We start from the raw sequence: 12936 nt of genomic DNA on the forward strand, positions 1-12936 counted from the left end.
ATAATAGTCATAATATCTAAAGTTTCTGGTATAGTGTAAAAAAAACAATTACTGCAAACTAGTTCCCCGTGCATTTTGCGGGCGTCTGTTGGAAGCAGTAAGTTTGGCTCCAGGCTGTTATTTGTCAAAAACACAAGTGCTGTCAGAGAAAGAGTGCAATGAGGATCTGGACGAACTGTGTTACTCTGTGGAACTGAACACCGTCCGGCTCTCAGCGGCCCCACAGACAGCAGCGGCGCTTTCCTATCTGACTTCATGTGTCGCTGCACTGTGATGATAAACTGCTCCAGTGGTTTCTGAGCTCAGTGCATCACATCTGCATGTAGGCCACCTGTAGAGAGAAGACAAACAGACTGTGTTTAGATCACCATACTAACCTATTACTCTCGCAAAGTCTGCAGTAAATTACAATATGTACACTGTGCAAAAAAACCATAGAGGATCTGTAGGACCTACCACATGCCAAAATATGAAGTATATAATATCAATATACAACTTAATGCATGAAATACTGCAGTGCAATGTGCTCAACTAGTGTTTAGTGTTTTCTAAAATTGGTCGCAACAATTAGTGTACTACTGTCTGTCATTGCAATGCACTGCATTGTTTCACACAAAGGTTGACAATAACAAAGTATTTTTAATGCTTTCGAGATTTTGGAGTGTTCACATACACTACCATTTAAAAGTTTAAAATCAGTAAGATTTTTTTAAAATCTGCATTTGACCAAAAATACAGTAAAAAAACTAATATTGTGAAATATTATTACAATTTAAAATAACTGATTCCTATTTCTATGTGAATATATGTTCAAATGTAATTTATTGCTTTGATGCGCAGCTGTATTTTCAGCATCGTTACTCCAGTCTTCAGAGTCACATGATCTTCAGAAATCTATTTTTGTGGAAACCGTGATACATTTTATTCTTTGATGAACAGAAAGTTCAAAAGAACAGCATTTATTTGAAATAGAAATTTTTGTAACATTATAAATGTCTTACTGTCATCAATTGAATGCATCCTAGCTAAATCATAGCATACATTTCTTTCAAAAATAAATAAATAAATTCAAAATCTTACTACCCACAAACGTCACCTCTCAGACGTGTTTAAATTCAAAAACAGCAGCATTGTCATGTCCAACTGCTGAAAAATGACTAATTCTGGGATCTTTTCATTTACAATAACAATCTGAAAATTAAAAAGTTAGCCACAAATGGCCACTTAACTTTGAAAGCATAATGTAAAAAAATGTGGCAAACAGACAGTAAGACAAATCAGCTTCATGCAGGCCTTGAGTCCTGTGACGGATGATGATAAACTCTAGCTCAAGGATTCGTCCCTGCAGTGTGTTCCTCACGACCTTCAGTGAGCTTACTTCCACTAACTCATGCACAACATCAAATAGACTGTCAAGCCAGCAGTATTTCAATTACATACTTCAGAGTCACGGCTGAGTGGGTCCTATATCACTGTAACTGATATACCCTAGCGTTCAAAAGTGCATGATCAGTATTTTTTATTGGCAAAAAAAAAAATACATTTATTATTACAGCAAGGATGCACTACACTGCTCAAGAGCGACAGTAAAGACATTCATAATGTGACAAAATATTTCTACTTCCAACAGGCTAAATGCTGTTCTTTTGAACTTTCTATTCATCAAAGAATCCTAAAAAACTATATTTTGCAGCACAATGGTTTCCAGCACTGATAATAATCAGAAATGTTTCTTGAGCAGCAAATCAGCATATTAGAATGATTTCTGAAGGACCGTGTGACTCGAAGACTGGAATAATGATACTGAAAATGTAATTTCTATTTCACAGTAATACTGTTTTTATAGTATTTGTAATTAAATAAATGCAGCATGGTGAGCAGAAACGACTTCTTTCAAAAGCATTAAAAATTCATACCAAAATTTGGACAGTAGTGTATATATAACAACATAGCTAGTTTAGCTAGAAATGAAATGAGAAATTTGTTTAAATTTGATGCAAACCATACACTGTAACATGAATATCAACTCTGGCATCACTTCTAAAACGAGTCTCTACGCTCTGATTCTTTCAGATATTAGCTGGATCAACTTCCCACGAAACGCTGGAAAACATCTATTCATGTAAACCTGATCAACGATAACCTTTTATATCTATATAGGTCAGTTGTTTGTGTGTGTCTGCTTGCTCTTAGCACAACAAAGGCATTGAATGAACTGTACGCAGCACTCCCAGAGGCACGCGTGCTTGACGATGCCTGTCTGACATTTTATCATCAGAGCACTACAAAAATTGGCAGGATGAGTGATAGTTTTCCACTTGATGGAGAAAGTTCAATGCCTGCAACAGCTACAGCAGAGCAAACACATGTTGCTAGCATGAGAAACAAGGTCAAAATAAACCACGGCAACAAAAGAAGGACCAAAAAAGAAGTTTGTTTAATGTAGCGCACAGCTTTTGGCATGTAAATATCCCTATTAATGACCTGAGATGAACAGGCTTACATTGTTGATTGAGTTGCTGCCTTTGTAGAGTGCTCCAAATTGTCCACTTATTAGGTTCCGTTTCAGTTAGAATGTTCCTTGTTACAATGTGATTGTTTATGTATTTAATCATTCATACATACTGTACATACATACATACCCAGCAACCTTCCAAGGGAACATTCTAACGGAAATAGAACCAAATAAGTGCTAATATATATATATATTTGTAAAAAATTCTAAACTCCACATGTACCACATAATTATTCATTATTAAAAATTCCCTTTTCCTAAGAAATTTCTGCACACCTCTTGTAAATCTTTCATCTTTATCAGCTTATTTTTCTCTCATTAAGAATGTAAATGGAAATCTAGATTCTTTTGAAGAGGATAAAGCTCCACATCAGCATCGGGTCAAGCCCTGAAACTCTTCACAGGGAGGTGGGGGGGAAAGACTGCCAGGAGACAGTCGTTTTGCTTCCTTAATTGGGAGCAAATATGCTGGAGAAACAACAGAAACTGAGGCAAGTGTTTCAATCAGGCTATCTGCCTGATACCAATGCACATCTGCTTCAAAGAGATGTTTTATTTGGTTTTTATGTATTAGGCTATAGAAAAGCGTTCTTCTTTTGCACTCAAAGGCATTTCAGTTTAAGCAATGCGGTTGAACTACTGATGTCAGCTTAGCTGAACGTGGGCAATTAAAAATGCTGTCGAATGGTGTGATGGGTAACAAAACCTTCAGATAAAAACATATGAAAAGTAATATATAGAAGGTAGTAAGAAGAGCCTTGTTATCATCCATCCTTATTCTGCTGGATCCTTTGACACTGCAAATCACCAGGTGTTTCTGTCTATCCTCTAGTCCAGCAGTGGCGAACTCCGGTCCTGGAGAGCCGCAGCCCTGCAGAGTTCAGCTCCAACCCTAATTAAAACTCACCTGCCTGTAGCTTTCTAGTAACCCTTCAGACCTTGATTAGCTTGTTCAGGTGTGTTTGATTAGGGTTGAAGCAAAACTCTGCAGGGCTGCGGCTCTCCAGGACCGACGTTCGCCACCCCTGCTCTAGTCCATATCCTCACCATTATGGTAACAGCACTTGCTTGTTGAAGTGAGTGCTGCCTCAGTGAGATAACTCAGGGTATTTTGGTAGGAAGAGGTGTTTAAGTCACATCAACTAGCCACTGAGGTACCTCAGGGCTCGGTATTTGGTCCCCTTTTCTTTCTCAACGTACACTACATTGATGGGCCATTCAGGAACATGGAACGGTCTACCACTCTTACGCCAAAGACACACAGCTATACATCTTTGCTGAGGCAACCAGTGACTGTATGGATCACAATTTAACAACTTAACCAGAATTCCTCCTTTACTCTTACATCATTTAAGGACAACATGACTAAACTCACTAGATCCACATTTTCCACCATGGAAGCTAGCTAGCAAGCTATTTTCTGTGAATGACTATTCACCATTTTCTGTGCAAGACTTTAGATTCATTAGCAGTTATAGGTAAATAACTAGACGAATTTTGTGTTAATCGTAAAAATTTATAATTGATTTTGTGTTCCTTGATATGCTTTTTTTTATTCTCAAAGACGGGCAGCCGCTGACTTGCATTTTATGAATCACCAAGGACCACGGTTTCAGCTAAACGTGAACTACTGAAGAATAAAAGTCACCTACATCTTGGATAGCCTGGGGGCGAGTAAATTAACAGCAAATTTTTATTTTGGGGTGAACTATCCCTTTAAAATAAGGTGGATAGAGTGCTTCAAGGATGATGTATTTTTGTAGGCCAAACAAGTTTGCATTTTTCAACTTCTGTTTAATTGAACTTCTGGTTCTTTCTGAAGTCAATGGTTTTTTTTTTATGTTTAAATGCCTGAAATTATGTCTGGGATTAACACAAGCTCACAATATTTTAATGTTGATTCGATGGCATAAAATCAGTAAAACCCCCGTGGGAATTTTAAAGATTTTAATTTTCTTAATAAAGGTGGTTGCTATCAAATGTCTTAATGGGACTACAGAGGTTGCTGGACATTAAACATCAACACACTGAACAGTTGCTTTTATAGCCTTGTTGTGTAAAACATTGTGTTCATTTGTAAAGATTATCATGATAAACAAAACGTTTAACAATCATTAACTTTTGTTGGCTCCAGAGCTTATTTTCCAGAATAATCTAAAAGCCAATGGAAAACATTATTGGGTTTTTGTCAAGGGAACCAGGGTGGGTTGGCCTTGGATACTATCACTACAGCACTCTATTATACTGTTTCTTTACTGTGTCACACTTACAGTACATTTGTACCCTAGTCTGTACTTTTCTAGACAGTTTTGGAATTTTGTATTGTTTCGCATATTATTGTTGTATTAGATTTGAATAAAAGCATCTGCTAAATGAATAAATATAATGTAAATAAAGAGCAAGAAATAAAGAAGTATAATGACTAAGCAGTCACATGTTTTGGCATGCGTGCGGCCAGAGCGGTATGTGACCTGATAGGAGTTCATGCAGCGCAGGAATGCAGGCAGTCTGGAGGTGCTGGACATCAGAAGCTTCTGGAGCTCCTCACATGAGCTCTGAGGGAGCGGCAGAGGGTGAACACTAATGTCCTTCTCCCAGACATCCACAACACTAGAAAGAAGATGAGTGAGAGAGAGGGAAATGAAGGCACACATTTCTCATACTGCTCCTGCCAGAATCATTTCTCAAATCTGAGCTACATGAAGCTGGAGTCCATTTACATGTACATTGATTTGTAGTAAATAAACAGAGTGGGTTTCACTTACATTATCATAAGACTAGCAAAATTAGCAATATCACTAATTCACTTACATTTGATTAGTGATCTGAAATAGTGCACCATCTTAAATAGTTCGTCTTTTCTTTACCTGTTGTCTATTTTCAAGTTTAAATGAAAAGAAAAATCCACATTTTCAAATTGGTTTCAAATTTTTAGGCCCCACTGGATAATTTATTTATATAAAAAAGGAATAAATAAAAAACAAATGGATAATATATAAACAACATTAATTACACACACACACACACACACACACATATACATATATACACATTTATATTATTTTTATAAAATAATTTACACGTATATAAGTGCTCTTTTTGTACAATTTTGTAATTTATTTAAAAAAAAGCATTAATTTAGCATTAATACACAATTAAATAAATATAGAATGTTATAGCCTAATAACGAGCTGATTATAACTAAACTTTTATCTGTTATCTTCTGTGGAGCTGCTTTATAGCTGAAATTGCTGAACTTTTTAACACTATTACTATTATTGAACTGAGTTGAGCTGAACAACAAACTCTGCTGTAGAACTGCTATACAGATGAGTTTTTTCATAATTGACAGATTTTTCAACTTTAACATTATTTTCCTGTTTATTACTGTGCTGCTTTTCAACAATCGGTATTATATAAAGCACCATAGAAATAAATGTGACTTAATAAAGGAATTAACTGTTCTGTATTATATTAGTTTAATTTTTCTTTGTCGAACTGGCGCAGTGAACAGCTCTGGTTCCACTGAGTGTTTCTGCTCATGCAGCTAAAGCTTCTGACCAATAAAATTAGGTTTTGGTGAGCTAGAGCAAAAATTCTCAGGAACACTGACTGAAGGTGAAAACAGAAAGCGTTACTTCCTCTGTGCAATAACTCTGCACCCGCAGAAGCAGCTGGACCTTAAATTATATCAGTCTGACAGTTTGAAACATTACCGTTTTAATCATGTCACAGTAATCTGTCAATACGCTGCACTGAAGACAGCCGAGCGAGCGGAGAAACGGAGAGACTTGTGTCCTGACACACATTATGGAGATGATCTATTCAGGACATTCACTGACATTTACCCATCTGTGCTGTAATTCCACAGAAAGCGCACACGCAGCTCTTAAAGCAGAGACGCTGGAGAAGCATCATACACTACTACAACCAGGGTTTTTCCTCAGTCAGACACACTCTTTTGTGGTAGTTGGTCAATTACATGACAGTAATTAATTCTGTTGATTACTTTTGATATCAGACACAATGTTCTACTTCAAAGTGCAATGGGAAGTCTGAGCTAGGACTGTGCTTCGAGTGAAAATGTTGCTCCTTTACAGGATCTTAATGATTTAAGTCATCTCTTAAAGGAATAGTTCACCCAAAAATGGAAATTAGCTTAAATTAAAATGTTTTTAACTTCAAACCCTTGCTTCTGGCTAAAAACGAGTTCTCTGTCCATAATAATGTTTCCTTCAGTGAAAAAGTTTTTCTGTCTTACCTGAATCAGGAGAGAAATCTGCACAGATCAAGCACCGTTAGAAGCAAAAACAGCTCTAAACAAATATGTGGGTGGATTTTGATGTGAGAGACAACAGGAGATTTTTCACTGGAGGAAACATTATTATGGATTATGGACTCATATTTTGACCAGAAGTGAGGGTTTAAAGTTAAAACATCTTGATGATGGATTTGTTTCTTACAAACATGCAACTTTTGGCTTCACAAGACATTAACTGATGGACTGGAGTGCTGTGGATTACGTGTGGATTATTGTGATGTTTTTATCAGCTGTTTGGACTCTCATTCTGACGGCACCCATTCACTGCAGAGCATTCATTGCTGAGACACTGATGCGATGCTACATTTCTACAAACCTGATGAAGAATTTGGATGGCTTCTTGGATGGTCTGAGCACATTTACAGAAAATTTTCATTTTGGGGTAAACAATTCATTTTAAATATCTGAAGCCAAACAATGCTAAGGTTTCCCCCAAAATATCTGAACAGAGTAGTGTTCCCACCAAAGGACAAATAGATAGCTTGGATCATCATTTATAGAGGTCCAGGCTCAGCTATACGGCCGGAAGTGACGGAAAATAAAAAATTTAAATAAATTAAATTATTGGATAAGACCCATAGCCGTCACTAGAGAGAAGCCTGCCGTTTCACAGGAATAAAAATTAACATGCACAGATTAATTGGATGGCTTCTTGGATGGTTTGAGCACATTTACAGAAAATGTTCATTTTGGGGTAAACAATTCATTTTAAATATCTGAAGCCAAACAATGCTAAGGTTTCCCCCAAAATATCTGAACAGAGTAGTGTTCCCACCAAAGGACAAATAGATAGCTTGGATCATCATTTATAGAGGTCCAGGCTCAGCTATACGGCCGGAAGTGACGGAAAATAAAAAATTTAAATAAATTAAATTATTGGATAAGACCCATAGCCGTCACTAGAGAGAAGCCTGCCGTTTCACAGGAATAAAAATTAACATGCACAGATTAACTGTTTACTATAAAATACATAGCACGCATTTACATAGACAATATAGTGATTTTTCATTTCATACCAACTTCAAAATTTCCCAGGCTAATGCAATGAGCAAATGAGCAACTAGTCACTAAATTTGCCAAAGTTCGCAAGGTCCATAGCATTAAATCTTTCACAGTTAAAGTAAATTAAATATTTAAATACATACCATTGGAAACTGTGCAATGTTTGTCAGCCAGTAGTGATTCTGCTTTACTTCTTATACTTGCATCTGATATTATATAGTTCATAATCCGACACCAGTTAGCTTAAAAAAAACTGACAGCAATCAGCAAACTTGAACTTAACCTCCAAGCTGTGTCACGGATGAGTGTAAAGAGCTCTGCTGATTATAATGGGGGTAATTTAGTGTTTGCTGTGTTGTGATGTACTGCTGACGTCCTGAACAGAAGTTATGTGACTGTAGGTCGTTTGTGGTTGCCGTCCAATGTTGCAACTTGCTTTATAAATACACATACTGGTAAAAAAAAAATGTATAGCCTGAATGCACTGTAAGTCGCTTCGGATGAAAGCGTCTGCTAAATGCATACATTATTACATTATATACGCAATTCAACTCAGTGTGCTCATGTACCGTAGGTCCCACTTTAGTTTGGGGACCAATGCTCACTATTAACTTAACTATGACTTTTGCCTTAATAAACTCTTAATTTGCTGCTTATTAATTTGTAAGATAGTTGTTCAATTTAAGTATGGGGCAGGATTAAGAGATCTAAAATATGGTCATGCAGAATAAGGCATTAATGTGCGCTTTATAAGTACTAATAAACAGCCAATATGCTCGTAATATGCATGCTACTAAAGTGTTACCTATTTAATTTACTGGATGTCTTGCATCTTGAAAAACAGAAATTCTGCTGGTGTGCAAAAAAGGCCTAATATTATCTAGTTTGATTATGCTGAATACAAAAATATCAATAACAACTTTCCATCATGTAGAGTTTTTCACAAAATAAGAATGAGCAGATTACATTTATCAGCTTTAACGTAGTTCTCAAAATAACGAAAACCAACAAATTACAAAAAGAAGTAATCAAAATATATTATTCAACTTTTCAAAATAAGCTTTCGGTCCACAGAATGTGTAATTTTCTGTCATGTTGGATGCAGTAAAAACCAACAGATGTAGCAGAAAACATCTGGCTCATTTGTGCACTTTCTTCTGTCACTGGCCATAATTTTAACTTTGAAGTCAGGATTAGGCATAGAATATGATATTATTGTATGCCTAATCCTGACATGTGTAAATGGGCTGAGAATTGAACAAACAGTTGTATTCTGGCTCAGAGGAAGACAGGAACCATGTCTTTGAGGCACTTTTTTCTGCTGATTAACAGAGAATACAAGACTTCACCTTACAAATGGTTGTACAAAGAAAAATGCTACGAAATGCATCATATTTTGCTATTTTCATGCAAACTATTTTTGGATTTTGGAATTCGTTCAGCAAATATGATGCAGGTTGGTGTTATTTATTCCTGGATTGTATACCATTAATATGGCATAAAAATGCTCTATTCTATTACTTTTTTATATCAGTCAGTCACTTGCTGTCTAAAAGAGCAGTTTTTGGCCAGACTAAACTGCGATGCTAAGCAGACATTATATGTGGGTAGTCAAAAGTCTGGTTCCTGTAAGACTATCCTCTATTTAGCATCACGGCTCGGGGCCTGTATCTGAGCGCCATGAATCATGTTTGATCCGCACCTCTACTTACAGGGAGGTGGAGAGACGTTCCAGCGCAGGGTATTAATGTACACTTGAAATAAAGGTGAGCGAGACGAGGTAAGAGGAGCAGAGAGTCGTAACGACCTTCTGGTGTCAGAGACACAATGAAGCGCAGAGCGCACACCCACAGTCCCTCTGTGATCCCAGCATCCACGGCTCCTCAAGCTCTTACCACGGGAACATTACACATCTCGAGGAGGTCTGAGAGGAACTATGCCAGCATTTCTCTCAGCTTGTGCATTTACAGTGCTTTCCAAGGCTACTAGTTGCCATACTTTAACCATTTTTACAGCTGTAGTTCCTTCAATTTATTATTAATACTTCTTTCTGACATTTTAAACATTTCTGCAAAGGCAAAGCGCAGTAACTGCACATATTCTTAAAACTGTTATGACTGAAATAGTCATTTTTACATTAAAACATTTATTTTGTTTAAGGCTGAATGTGGCTAAAACAAACTTGTTTGTAATTGCTTGAAAACAAATTGATGTTATTTTATTACTCCTGCACATAGATCCACGTTATCTGCCTGCATTTCCTCGCGCAACATTACACTGCTTATTTTATTTCATTAATACTTCTTTCTGACATTTTAAACATTTCTGCAAAGGCAAAGTGCAGTAACTGCACATATTCTTAAAACTGTTATGACTGAAATAGTAATTTTTACATTTACATTAAAACATTTATTTTGTTTAAGGCTGAATGTGGCTAAAACAAACTTGTTTGTAATTGCTTGAAAACAAATTGATGTTATTTTATTACTCCTGCACATAGATCCACGTTATCTGCCTGCATTTCCTCGCGCAACATTACACTGCTTATTTTATTTCAAGTAATGAAAGTGTCTTTTATGTTTTTAGTTTCAGTTAAAGCTACGCTTCGTAACATTAAAAAAGGTATCAAACAAATCCATCTTTCAAACCGTATCTTTTCACTACGGCAGCTTGTTTCCACCACGAGATAAAACATAAATAAAAAGGGCACTTGCAGCTTTTTAACTCACAATTTAGACTTTTTTCTCACAACTGCAAAAAAACAACAAATAGCAAGATATAAATCTCAGGAAAAAAAACTGAATTGTGAAATAAGTATGCAATTACCTTCATTTTTTTTATTCCGTTGTGAACAGGCTTCCATATTACCCAGATACACTTTGATAAACCTAATAATGATTTTTATTTTAGAGTGGATAGGAGTTACTTTTATTCTCTAAAAACAAGGCATTGAAAATATATATATATTTCTTGTTTTAAGGCTAACAAACTTTAGAGATGTTTATGCTTTATGTTGTCCTAATATTGTTCTGCCAAGGTTTAAAAGTGGTCTACAAAGATATTAACACAGGTCTACATTAGACTACAAAACTCATGTGATTTCATTTACATCCTGAGGTGGAGTCTGATTAGATATGGACATTAATATGAGTAATAAGCGCAGATGTCAGGGTGAACTATGACTTACTCTTGGAGTTTGCTGTCAGAGCAGAGGATGTACAGCACTTTGACTGCTTGAGCGGCCCAGCATGACTGATGAACCTCATCTGCGGATATGAAGCTGTCGCCCCTCGCTGCTGCGTCGGGAAATGAGGCGACCAGAGCGTCTGTGTTCAGAAGCCACAGCTGATAATTAAAAGGGAAAATAAATGACCTGAAGAGCAGACTTAAAGGGGACATCACAAGTTTAAAAAAAGAAGTTTCCTGGTTTCAGAATTTTCTCTTTTGGATCGACTGCTGTCATGGCAGAGAAACAGTTCAATTAAAATTTGTAAACAAACTTTGACGTTGGCTTGACAAAGCTGTTTGGAAGTTTGAAATAACTTTTGTTTGAAGATTTTACTTTAAGTCAATAAAATGCTATTAACATGTTCTAGCACATTGCAAAACTGTTTAAGCAAGTTGCTAACATGATTTAACACGCTGCTAACATGTTTTAGCACAATTGAATATGTTGCTAACAAGTTTTAGCACATTGCAAGTATGTTTTAGCACATTGCTAGCATGTTTTAACATGCTGTTAGCACATTGTACATGTTTTAGCACACTGCTAGCATGATTTTGCACATTAGTAGAATTAAAGCATGTTGCTAACACGTTTTAGCTCATTGCTAACATGAAATAGCATGTTGCTACCAAGTTGTAACAGTTTGGTAGCAAGTTTTAACACATCGCAAGTATGTTTTTGCACATTGCTAGCATGTTTTAACATGCTGTTAGCACATTGTACATGTTTTAGCACTGCTAGCATGATTTTGCACAGTATATTTTAGCAAGTTGCTTACATGTCTTAGCACATTGCTAGCATGATTTAACTTGGCTTTGTCAAACCAACATAACTAATTAAAGTTAGTTGAACTGTTGGCATGTTGGCACAGAGGGAAGGAAACTCCAGTATGTTTTTGACTAAAGCTCAGAGATAGATAGTGCAAAACGTTTTGCAAGAGACCCTGAATAACTCTGACTACGTTTACATGCACCTTCATAATGTGATCATAATGAGATATAGACAATATTATAACATTTACCTCATGTTAACGCAATACTTTGATCAAATTGAAGCGATTAAGCTCATATAGCAATCATAACTGCAGTAAAACAAGTGGTGTATGCTGCTTTTAACAGGCAAGTTAACACTTTAATCGCTTCTATTCCACTGTGACCAAAGTGTGCATGTGCTTGTAAGGTACACAATACAAATTAGGCATCACATTTTTGAATTTAATGCAGTATATTGATGGTCGAAATCATCCCTTGCATTGGGTGGGATATGTGAATACTAGCGGTAGAATAATGAAAGTTGCATGTAAACAGGATGCTAAACATCTGTTAGAATCAGAATCAGAAAGAGCTTTATTGCCAAGTATGTTTGCACATACAAGGAATTTGTTATAGTGTCACAAGCTTCCAGTAAACTGAGACATAGAAGCTTGTGACACTATAACAAATTCCTGTTAAAGGGGTCATATGATGCGATTTCAATTGTTCCTTTCTCTTTGGAGTGTTACAAGCTCTTGGTGCATAAAGAAGATCTGTAAAGTTGCAAAGACTAAAGTCTCAAATCCAAAGAGATATTCTTTATAAAAGTTAAGACTCTGCCACGCCTACCTAAAACGGCTCGTTCTAACACGCCCCCACATGTCTACCTCACTATGTGGAAATATTAGCATAATGTGCACGTAAAGAAAGAAGGCGTGGTTTCAGGAACAGCAGTCGTGTTGATGCAGCATGTCAGGGAGACGCTGTGTTTCTAGGCGAAAGCAAAAGCACTTTATTTGGCCTTCCAGAAGTAGATGCAATTAGGAATCATTGGTTAAGATTTATTTACAACAGAACAGCACAACCCAGATGTTCGAATTTGTGCAACGCATTTTATGGA

At 36.4% G+C, this 12936-nt stretch overlaps 1 protein-coding gene across 2 annotated transcripts in view; it reads right to left on the bottom strand.

Moving 5' to 3' along the window:
• Window positions 1-239: 239 nt before the first annotated feature.
• Window positions 240-12936, bottom strand: part of ube3d (ubiquitin protein ligase E3D) — a 24698-nt gene continuing 12001 nt past the window's right edge. For both annotated transcript variants that reach the window (XM_016242777.1, XM_016242776.1), the window contains exons 8-10: window positions 11026-11183; window positions 4987-5125; window positions 240-331 (exon numbers count right to left, since the gene is read on the bottom strand). In XM_016242777.1, the coding sequence (XP_016098263.1) occupies window positions 311-331; window positions 4987-5125; window positions 11026-11183 (318 nt within the window). In that variant the 3' untranslated portion in view covers window positions 240-310. The remainder of the gene's footprint in view (window positions 332-4986; window positions 5126-11025; window positions 11184-12936) is intronic.

This window comes from Sinocyclocheilus grahami, unplaced genomic scaffold (assembly GCF_001515645.1).
Source record: "Sinocyclocheilus grahami isolate Dianchi unplaced genomic scaffold, SAMN03320097.WGS_v1.1 scaffold672.1, whole genome shotgun sequence".
NCBI classification, from domain to species: Eukaryota; Metazoa; Chordata; class Actinopteri; order Cypriniformes; family Cyprinidae; genus Sinocyclocheilus; species Sinocyclocheilus grahami.